We start from the raw sequence: 11,942 nt of genomic DNA on the forward strand, positions 1-11,942 counted from the left end.
AAAACTGAAAACTTGGATTATGAAATTGCCAAACAAAATTATTATTAGTATAAGATTGAATGAGTATGAAAAGAATCCATGAATGAAGATAGACCACTAGATTTCAAGTTTCTAATCGTAACTAACTAGATATGCTAGTCATAACATGCACGTAAGTTTAATGACGTTGTTAACGTTTTTTTTCGTCTTTAAACGAATTAGAACTCTTAAACATGAAGAGAAAGCGTGGAAAGAAATTAAAAACCTCAAAGGCGGTGGGACTAACAGAAACCGACAATCCAAATCTTGATAACTTAAGCACGGAAGACACATCGGGTCCCAGTGATAATGAAAAAGACGAAAAAAATTCAAAACCCGATATTGCAACCCCGTCAACCGGAACCGATCAGCCCGAAAAACCTCCATCTCTCAGTGTAGCTGCAGTAACCGATAAACCAGTAGGAAGATTGGTGTATAATCGAGTCAAAGTCAGAATCAAACAGTCTAAAGCGTTAGAACCTCAGCTGACTTCTTCAGATGCACATACACATAGTGATACGGATAAAAGTAGCCAACAAATTGGTGTTGAGAAAAAGGTGGTTAGTGAGAAAGTAGAAGATAGTGCAAACTCGGTTCTGGAAACCAATGTAGTCGATCCCACCACTCAACCGAAGAAACCTGGGACCATAAAGATAAAAACTTCAAAGAGTTTTACTTCAAGTTTGAGTCCTTGTAGTAATACTGTAGCGCCTCAGGTGGAGAAAACACATCAGAAAGAACCCGAGTCGGTTTCTCGGGATTCTGTTTCTGTTTATAATAAGCAAGAACTTAATGCTTCCCTAGAGGTACCTTAAAAATCACATCTTTTTTATCTACGATTTATTTGATTTTCAAGATTCATCATTGTGTTATTATTATTATTATTATCTGTTGTAGGTTATCAAGAAGGTTATGAAAATGGACGCATCAGAGCCTTTTAATGTTCCAGTGAACCCTGTTGCTCTTGGAATACTTGTAAGTTTGACATCTTTTTATATAGAATTTGAACTGTATAATTATATTTATGGATTTATATTTATCTTTATTTTTTACGGGACAGGATTATTTTGATGTGATCAAAACACCCATGGATTTTGGGACCATTTGTAGCAATCTTGAAAGCAGTATCAAGTATATGAACTCAGAGGATGTGTACAAGGATGTACAGTTTATATGGGAGAATTGCTACAAGTATAATAATAAAGGCGATTACATTCTTGAACTCATGAAACGAGTTAAAAAGAATTTTTCAAAGTTTTGGTCTGCTGCAGGGCTGTATAATGAACCACAGCAAGGTAACAGTCTGAGTATCCATTTCTATGAAAACGGGCCAGTCAAAAAGGGTTGGGTTGACCCGCAAACATTTTTTTTAACTAGTTTGAAGCATATACTTGTTGTAGGAGACGTGAAGGATGGAAATGTATCTAGTCAAGGAAAGTCAACTAGCAAGGGTGGGCATTTAAAAAACAAGTCACGGAAACGTCAAGGGTATTCATTTTTGTTTTATTAAAGTTGTTAAATATATTTGTTAATATTGTATTTTCTGTATTTTTGGTAGAGTGAAGCGCCACAAGGATGATTGTTTATGTGCGATATGCATCATGATGAGGCGAAGGCAAGAGCGCGAGCAAACTATGAATCCTGGTGATGATCAAGAAATGAGTGACTGGTTGGGCAAACAGGTCATACATGAGGTAACTTCAACGGTTGGAAGTCCTACTGGTGATGACACGTCATCAAGTACTGACAATTCACAGAATCAAGATGCGGATGTTGAAATGGAAGATAAAGAAGAGAAATTGAAGGCGGAAAAGGAGACACAAAGCACTTTGGAAAGTAAACAGCAAGAAGAAAACGAGAACGAGAAGACAACGTTGGATGGAAATAAAGAAAACGAGCAAGATGCAATATCGGAGAAACACGAAGATGTACAGATGGCGGAAGCTGGTGATGCCAAGGATGATTCAAATAATGAAGAGAAAATCAAACAGCAGGAGGTTGAAAGTGCACCTGTTGTACATCAGAAACATAAGGTAGTTATCTTGTTTTTGTTTAATTTTTTTTTAAAGTATATTTCACTTTTTCTTCAACTTCAATAGTTGCTAAAGGGTCTTTATTTGAAAGCTGTATTACACTACGTTCTTTCACTAACAGAAGTTAGATTTTCTGTTATCTTTTATTAAAATGGCAATTTTACTCCTAACTAAAGGACAGTTTTTGTAATTTTCAGAAAAGAAAAAGAAAGGTTTCTGAAAATTACAAAACTTGTTTAGTTGTAGGGTTAAAATTTTCATTAAAACAAGTTAATAGAAATTTTAAATTCTTTATTTGAAAAGTTGTAACACATCACATTCTTTCAACTAACTGAAGCTAGATTTTCTAATAACTTTTTTTAATGACATTTTGCCCTTACTACTAAAGGACAAGAATTTATAATTTTTAGAAAAAGAAAATAATTCTGAAAACTACAAGTTATGTCCTTCAATTGTAGGGGTAAAACTGTCACTTTTAAAAAGGTTAACAGAAAATCTAACTTCTGTTAGTGGAAAGACGTAATATGTTACAACTTTTCAATCAAGGATGTTTTTTTTTGTAATTATTGAAGTTAAAGGACACAACCTGCAAATTGAGTTAAGGTTAAAAGACGAAGTGTAATTTACTCTATTTTTTTCTCCTTAACAAGTCGGTCTATGGATAACACGATTATTATTATTATGAACGCAGGAGGTACTAGACGTCTGTGAGAAAGCCAAATTGTATGAGAAGTTGCACAAACGTTATGATAACGGGATAGTTTTGGAATTATATGCGTCTTTGTTTCCTGAGAATAATAAGTCTGTGTGGAGCAGAGCGCATTCATTGGTTCACCATGCTCGTGGTTCTTCTCGCAGTAGCTCCATTGGTGCTGCAATTGCATCATTCATGAAGAAGAAATAAGACTTTGTTAACAGACAGCAACTAACTGTGGGTTCATGGGATTATTGATCTTTCATGTTTGATATGAAAGTTAAGAATCTTGTTTGCTTTTTAAGATGTTAAAACTCAATCAATGTGTTTTGTAATAGGGTGTAGTTTTTTTTGTAATTTGTAGTAAAAGGGGGATTATTATTTTAGGGGTGTGATAAATTTAAACTTGGATTAAATCATCCATTTCTCCATGAGCTAGAAGCGTAGGGGATTGACATAAAAAGTCAGCTCTTGATCCCTCATTAGTGTTTCAGTTAAAGCATTATCATCTTAACTCTATCCTCTTATTTTGTTATGTTGGAGCCAAAAATGACTGCTATTTTAATATATTTTTGTTTATTTAATTTATGTAACTTTCATTAACATCTGTTATGGGCATTATGATAATTCATACAAAATTAACAGAATAAATAAATGGATGGAATTCTTAGATGGCACTACTTTAATTTAAGTGATGATGAAAGATCATTAACCAATAAAAAATAAATTGATATATTATTTCAATTAAAATTTTTAAGTAAAGCAAAATGCAAATAAATCCATATATGGTTGTAAACGAGTCTCACGCGAGTATTCATGTTGTCTTAAAAATCTTACATTCTACTGTGCATACAATGACATTTTAGTTCAAAGTTATTTGAAAAATATATCATCTCCAGCTATCTTACGCTAATGATGGATCAACAGCATCCGGAAGTCACATAAAGTTGCGCTTTGTTACAGGGTAGAGCGAGCAAAAAACTTTTTTCAGCGGTAGCTGATATATAAAACGAAGAAAAAGAAAATTGCACTAAAAATATCCCTACTCGAATCTCATCTTACTAGATGAGATGAAAACTACAATTTTATTTATCATAAGCCATAGTCAGAAAGACAAATCAAATAACAATTTTTGTGGAGAAGATAGCATCTTGATTTGAATCTCTTATAACCTTGTTTAGTTGTCCTTGGGAGATTATTAGAGATCATAACTAGAATTAACAATAAGACCGATTTCACTTTCGCAATTCATCAAGTGAGAATGAAAACCAAATGAAAAATAAACATAATCAAAGACAGGAGTAAAGTAACCAATAGCAAAATAAACCAAGTTTTCCTACTGTCACATCAACCGTTTCACCAAAACCAAAACAACCTTTTTTTTTCAACCATCACATCAACAATGGCAACAAACAACCCTAGGGTGGCAGTTCTTGCCGTTAAGCTTGCTCATTGGTGGGCCCAGTTGGTGCTTGCTCATTGGTGGGTCCAGTTGGAGCCACTGTGGAGGGGTATTGTTCATATGATTGTGCGGAAGACGGTGGCATGTACCCATAAGGCGGTGGTGGGTAATAATACTGTTGGTAATATTGATCACCACCTTGGGGCGGCGGCGGGGGGTAAGCAGCATACGGCACAGCCGAACCACCACCTTCCTGGTTCGTGGCTGCCGCTCCCATTCTCTGAGGATCCATAGACGGGTAATACATCCTCTCATGCTGAGGTGGCGGTGGTGGAATGTTAAAATACTGCATGTGTGGTGGCGGTTGCTGATCCTGATTACTCGAGGTACCCGGTGGCGGTGGAGCCACCATCTGATACTGCTGGTGCGATATAACCACCCGAGGTAACAAACCACCATGTGCAACCAACGAACCTGTGTCACCCTCAGGTTTAGCCGCTTGTGGTCGGCCCCACATCAGTTTCAACCTAAGACCTTTAACCACAAGCTTGTTTGATAATTCTGCAGCCGCCTTCTCAGCCCCTTCTCGGGTCGTGTAAGTGACAAATGCACACGCCTTTTGAGCCACCATCTTAATCGACTCAATCTCACCATGCGAGTAAAACTCGTCTCTAAGATCCTGCTCTGAAATTCAGGCATCGAGCCCGCCAACATACAATGTTCTGATACTTTCATCATCGGGTGGTTCTAAAGCAGGCATATCACCAGCTTTGTTTAAGAGTTTCAATGCAACCGGATCATTAATTCTGCAATCACAATAATAATACTCGATTATTGTCATACGAATGTAACATATATAAATGTGGTTAAAAGTAGGGGGTGCAAAAGAGCTGGGCCGAAGCCTCAAATAAATCTCTTGTACTTACCGAAGCCGAGCTTGAGCCTTGCATGGAAAGATCGTTTAGGCTCATCAAGCCTTAACAAGCCTAGCGTAATTTTAGATATCGACTCTTTTAAACTTCTATGTTTTAGATTCCCACTGCACAGCTGAGCTCGAGCAAAGAATTGGCTTATTTACGGTACTGCACACGAGCTCGAGCCGAGCTTAGGCTCGCCTAAGGTTTTTCTCAACATATAAAAATAATTAAAAAATGTGTATTAAAAATAACTCATAAACGAGCCTTCAAGCTTGAAAAAATGACTCACGATCCGAATTCGAGTTTTGAAAAAGGAGCTCATAACGTGCGGAGCTCAAGCTCTCATAAGTCAAAACGAACCGAGCATGAGCTTAATCAAGCTCGAGCTTGGCTCGTTTACCCTCCTAATCAAAAGTTACATACCCGTAGTAACGATCTTTGATATTCTGCTGAGACAGCTCTCCAGTGACAGGCATTTCGTGGCGGTATGGGCATTCAGCACCGCGAGTACATTCACCTCTTATGTAAAAACTGCAAATATGTGCCCGATTTCTTTGATAATATGGTGTTGTTCTTTGAAGCTTCAAAAGTGTATCATTCGGGCGGACCTTACCGTACGAAGACTCGTAATCTAGACCAGCCCTTGCCTGTGGGAATAAACAAATTAATTATGATTACATGATACTTTGAAAAACATTAACCTCACAGATCTTGTAAAGTTACAATTTATAATAAGTAATATTAAAACTTATGGGTGGTAAGAAACAGGTTTAGGTTGAAACAGTCACTAAATAAAAATGAGCTTTATTAGGTTGACCTGCAAACACTATCTTTTCTTTTTCAAAATATAATAAGCATGCTTATTATGTTTAGTTAAACAATATTATTACACTCACAGTTAAAATCTTTGAACAAATTGACATAAGTAGATTTTGGGTGACTGTCAAATCCATTCAACCCATTCCACTTTTAGCTTAAAAAAGTTTTTGAATGTACTCTAAATAAAACAAAATCCATCTTAACTCCATTCTGGATTCTGGTGACTGGTATATGATAATCCTAAGTCCTAACTCAGTAACTCCTTAAGTTCATTTCCCAAACTTTAGATCTACCTCATTTGAAAATAACTTGTTCTGAATTCTGTTATGTATATGTAAGTTTGTCTAAGTTTACCTGCTAAATGTTTTTCAACTCTTGACTTTTCATTCTAAATTACACGATTAAGAAGCTAAATGCTACTAGCTCCTCTTACAAAAGTGGTGTTTTGACACTTATTTTTTTGTATCTTAGTAGCAAACTTCTTAAATTGCACTTGATATAATCTTAATACTAAAAGTTCGAATCACCAGTAGATTTTGGTTTGCTCCAAAATTATTTAAAATGCTTAATTGTTTCTCTGCCACAAGCTTCTTTAAGATTAAAAGTAACTGACTAATCGGTATTCACTCTTCAGCTAATGCATATTGTTTATAACTTACAGCTTTGCTAGAAAATAATTTTTGCATGAGTGTCCCCTATTTCTCTACCTTTCGTCTTTGGAGTGAATTAGTTAATGTGTGTTTTATATTTTTATTCAATTGAAATCGGTTAAATTAGTTTTTAACCGAAACCGAATTGAATTCTTATCCGGTTTAGTTAAAGAGTTATCATACTCGATTCAGTTTGGTTTTTGGTAATGACCGAATCAAATTTAAAACCAAAAAAACCGGACCGATGAACCATAATAACCATACCTGAAACCTGTGCTAGAAGTAACTAGTCGCATACGTGTGCCAACCCCTTCAAGGTTTAGTATACTTAAACTAGACATAAACAAAAAGATTTTCTAGTCTAAATTCGACTATATCCTAAATCACACAGCATACATAGAACAAATAAAACGTAGGAAGCATGTTTGAAAAACTGGAAATTGACATACCCTGCGATCATGTTCCTCTGCAAAGTACTCCCGGTTGACATCACTCTTGGGAATGGAATCATTGGAGTTGATACTGAGTGCAGTGTCACGAACCTGGACCGGTAAGCCGTATTCAAGATCCAGAACACACACTTGACAGACATTTTTCAGCTTGCTGCATGTTTGACAAATCTCAGTTTTCTTGTATCGTGCATCACGACCGGGCCTCCACATGAAGACTGTAAAGGGTCTGGTGCAGATCTTGCACTCTGCTCCATAGTTCTCTTTTGTCTGCAGAAGGTTAGTTAGGGTTTTAATAAAGAGGCAAAGATAATAATAATAATAATAATCATACATACATACATACCATTCGTATGTAAGGATTGTCGCCTAGGCAAGATTCACACATAGATCTGTTGCGGAAGAAAGATGTATATATTCATTACCTGCTTCTCAATAATAAACCAAGGCAAACTTGTGTTAGGGCTTGTGGACGAAGGACTTCTAGTACCTTCTCGATTTCAAGAGGAAACTCCCAGATTGTAGCTTCAGGGCATATAAATATATGACTTCGCTACTTTTGCACTCTAGTTTAAAGTTTGTAATTTTGTCAATTTAGTTCTCAGAGTTTTAAACATTAGCCAATTACGTCCTTCCGTATAACGATATCCAACTATGTCGTTAAGTTAAGGGTATTTTTGTCTTTCTCCCGTTTATTATAGATACTATTTAATTTAGTTCAATTTTATTTGTCTATAATCCCTAAGAGTAGAATCCAAGCCCTAAACCATCGAGTGTCGACCAAATTCTTCGAAACCCTAGATCTTCGAAACCAAATTCTCCGAGATGTCAAACATGTGCTAAAATGGAATTAAAGACCAAAAGAATTAAGTTTGCATTAGCTTTTGTTTTGGTTGTTTTTTTTCCTTTATATATGTTTCTACTAAATATTGAAGTTGTCTAGCTAAGATCTCTTTGTTGTATGGTCATGGTACCATTTTATTGTCTTTTGTAGTAATGATTCTATGAAATGAAAATGGTCTTTGTTTGAAGTTATGACATGATTAAATAGAGTTGATTAAAAGATCAGTGTTTGGTTAAGTGTTTGACAAGGTTAAGTATTTGGTTAAGTAAAAATAGCCAAAATACAAAACTAGCAACTGCAGTTGACTTTTGTAAAGTCAAAATACAAAAAAAAGACAGATCAAATGTAACATCCTAAATATTCTAATATTAAATAAAGACAGCCGCGTTTAGTTATCGTGTGTTGATAGTTAAAAAAATATTAAATGAAGTAAGATCATGGACTTGGAATAATTAAGATGGATTAAAGGGTAATGGGCCTTAGGTCTATGGGCTTTAAGGGATATAAATACCCCCTTAAACCATCCTTAAACCCTAAACCCTCATTTCCTTCCATCTTATTCTCTACACACTCAAAAACACACACATACACCTACACATATACAAGGCCGAGAGAGAGAGTGAGATCCAAGGCCAAGCAAACGTGATTCTTGATAGATCCTTCAATACACAAGATAAATACAAGATCTAAAGTCCATAACTAAGCCAAACAAACGCAAAAAGGTATGTTTTGATCTTAAAGTTTACGTTTTTATAACGTTTAGCCTTGGAACTTAGAACGAGAATAGATCGGGTATTAACGAAATGTAAAGTAGCAAACTTGACGTTAAAACGAACTTAACAAACCCGCGGCTAGGCACGGTTCGTTTAAAATAAACCGTAGATCTAGTATTGAACGTTTTTGAGCTTAAAGGTCCAAACTTTATGCGTTTTCGGGCCAAACCTAATCCAAAAACGACCATAAGAATGATCGCGGGCTGGTTAAATACCATATTCAAGAATTCCACGTTGAAACGAAGATGATTATGGGGAGTTAAGATTGAACAGTGGCTGCGGCTGGGCAACTTCGCCTGCAGCAAAGTTCACCAAGCCAACTTCGCCTGCAGCCAAGTTCGCCTGGCATATGTTCGCTTAATATATAACATCGCCACTAATAACTTCGCTTGTTATTAAGTTCGCCCATAGACAACTTCGCTGCAAGCAAGTTCTCCAGTCAAGTTCGCCCACTAATAAGTTCGCCAAGTTAAGTTCGCGGAACATTAAGTTCGCTTAAAATGCTAAGTAAAAGTAATTCAGTACTAGACCACGAATCGGGGTAACGAATGAGTAGGTGAATAAATAATAACTTAAAATCCTAATGGAAAATGTGTTAAAATAGTTAATGAAAATAAAATTTTTCCAGCTTAACCCCAGCCAGGGGCTCTGCCCCTTGGACCCCGCTAGGGGCTGCCGCCCCTAGAACCCCGCTGCCAGGGGCGCTGCCCCGGACCCTCGTTAGTTGCGAGTAATGATTGAACTAGAAAGATGATATGGGTAGTGATAGTTAATTGATACGTGTAATTGTTATTCAGTTAGTCGTGCACAATTGCAAGAAAGGGATTACCATAAACGGAGAACGTAACCGCATTCAGGTGAGTTTCTAGCCCCACTTCCTTGTTATGTTTTCGGGGCTGTGTGCATACTCGATGTGATAGTTAATACACTTACCTTGAGTGGTAAGTGTATGCCTTGTATGATTTATATATGATGATTGCTTGACGGTGCGTGAACGATCTTCGGATATTGCATATACTGTCAGGTGGTAGCTAAAGATGTTATTGATATGTATGAGGTAAGATAAGATGTATGTATGAATATATATGATGTATGCATAATGTATGTATGATATGTTGATGGTACGTGAACGCTCTTCGGAGATTGCACGTATTATCAAGGAAAGTATGTAAGAACATGTATGGTACAGTTGCATGAAACAAAGGGACCAGACCCTAATAATATCTGTGATGGTAGGGACCAGACCCTAATAATATCTGTGATGGTAGGGACCAGACCCTAATAGTATCTGTGATGGTAAGGACTAGACCCTAATAATATCTGTGATGTTAGGGACCAGACCCTTATAATATCTGTGAGGTTATAGGGCGGAAGGCTCTTTAAATAGGATGGATAGTTATGTACGTAGAATGAGTATGATTAATGTACACCCCTTCGGGCACGTGTGCAAGTATGTGACAGATTATGTAATGTATGATTAACTAGAACTCACTCAGTGTAGCTGACTTTTAGTATGCACGCAGGTGAGTAAATTGAGGCAGCTGGCTTGAGTGGGGCACATGGCAGAAGAATAAAAGTCTGGTATCTGAAGACTCTTGAAGTTTTATGTTTATTTATGTTTAATTTGAAAGACAAGAATGTTTGTTAAGACATGTTTTTGAAGTTATATGTAATGTTTAATGAAAGACTTATATTTCGCGAAATTTTTTAATTAACTCTGATATTTAGAACTGTGTTTATGAGTAAATCCAACGTCCAATGTGAGGCACCGGTAACGGGGCCTTACATCAAAATACTCTATTTGGCCGTTTTATATAGACCAAAAGCCCTTTTCGTATAGACCAAAATGCCATTTTCATATAAACCAAAATAGACCAACACATATCAAAACCCTATTTGGCCCGTTTACTAATCCATTGTTTGGTTAAGTATGTAGATTACCTGTACAAACTACAGTTGACTTTTGTAAAGCCAAAATAGCCAAAATACAAAAACAAGGTGTACAACAGATCTGTTTAATGTCTGCAACAGTTTGCAAACCAAATCTGATCAACCCTTTTGCAAATTACCTGACTCGGGTCAAATACCCTCTAAACTCCTGAACCTCTTGTTGCCTCTGGTTGTTTTCCCGAACCTCCTGCTGCATTAGCTTGTGTTAGCGAGCTTCCTGCTTATCCTGTTTTCCTCTTTTTACAAGATCTCTTATTGTGTCATGGTTTCTTGAAAATATCACATGTAACTGTGCCACCTTCCTTGGCAATTTCATAGCTTTACCTCTAACTCAGTTCCTCAATTTCCATAGCAGATTTCTTTTATTCTCTTTTGTCCACCAATCTTCACATGATGCTTAGGAGCAGTCAATGTAGTGGGCCACTAGGATGGTCCTGGACATTGATTGGATCTATGGTGCGTGCATAAAAATTCGTCCATGTCTCTAACCAGTAAAGTTTGTTAACCCATTTCTCTGGCATACCATCATCCAATCCATGTTCACCCACATCAAAGATACATGCCACTGCATGCTTGCATGGAATCCTAGTCAAGTCCCACATTCTGCATGAGCTAGAACTTTGGTCAACTTTCACAACACATTGTTCTTGATTTAGACCACTAACTTGATACTTTTGTAACATCCCGAATTTTCTAAGAATAATATTTAATTTATTATTTTTGATGAAAAAGTTAATTTGAATTAGTAGAGAAATAATAAAATAATAGAGATGGATGTATAAGTAGGTTATTTAGATGGAATTAATTATGGACCAAAAAGGAAAGATTGACCTAAGGTCCATGGGCTTAAGGAAGTATAAATACCCCTTAAACCCTAATCCTTTCCATTTCCATCAATTCTACACCTTAGTCTACACCATCAAAAACACACACTTAAGCCAAACACTCTCTACTCTACTATATTCAACGATCCGAGACCAACCAAAGGTAAGAAATGTTTTATCTCAGCTGTACCAATATATTAGAACCCGACACCACAACCCCGTGATGTCGTATGAGCTGTTTGGATCTAGATCTAGCTTTATTCGGGTGTTTAATCAACCAAAAACGAGCTTAAGAACCACCTTAGCTCAGATCAGGACACCCCGAAGCTACCTAGGCCATAAATGATCAAACAACGATCAACCATGGTGGTTAACGGTGGCTAATGGCGCCGAAATGGAAGAAAAACCTTAAAAATGCGTAAAAGATAGCTGAACAAAACTTTATGGCATATAAGTATATACGACGTATAAGTTTAAGCGGCTGTATAAGTATGTTCAGCGTGAAAGTGTGTGAAGCGTATAGATAGACCTTATAAGTGAGGGCGGTGTATATGTACGTGGCCCATACG

At 36.7% G+C, this 11,942-nt stretch overlaps 1 protein-coding gene and 1 pseudogene across 2 annotated transcripts; one reads left to right on the forward strand and one right to left on the reverse strand.

The window, feature by feature from the left end:
- Positions 1 to 205: 205 nt before the first annotated feature.
- LOC143596684 (uncharacterized) lies at positions 206 to 3,067 on the forward strand. The gene is made up of 6 exons (XM_077075390.1): positions 206 to 824; positions 916 to 993; positions 1,079 to 1,313; positions 1,419 to 1,506; positions 1,577 to 2,051; positions 2,743 to 3,067. The coding sequence occupies exons 1-6, from the start codon at positions 213 to 215 to the stop codon at positions 2,953 to 2,955; spliced, it is 1,701 nt and encodes a 566-aa protein (XP_076931505.1). The 5' UTR covers positions 206 to 212; the 3' UTR covers positions 2,956 to 3,067.
- Positions 3,068 to 4,163: 1,096 nt separating this feature from the next.
- Positions 4,164 to 7,370, reverse strand: LOC143596682 (zinc finger CCCH domain-containing protein 40-like; annotated as a pseudogene). Its single transcript, XR_013146754.1, has 4 exons — positions 7,329 to 7,370; positions 6,983 to 7,252; positions 5,488 to 5,711; positions 4,164 to 4,953 (listed from the first exon to the last, which is right to left on the reverse strand). The product of XR_013146754.1 is annotated as a zinc finger CCCH domain-containing protein 40-like (transcript).
- Positions 7,371 to 11,942: the final 4,572 nt, after the last annotated feature.

This window comes from Bidens hawaiensis, unplaced genomic scaffold, assembly GCF_021521415.1.
Source record: "Bidens hawaiensis isolate Kalapana, Puna unplaced genomic scaffold, B.hawaiensis_p1.1 tig00046841_1, whole genome shotgun sequence".
Lineage (NCBI taxonomy): Eukaryota > Viridiplantae > Streptophyta > Magnoliopsida > Asterales > Asteraceae > Bidens > Bidens hawaiensis.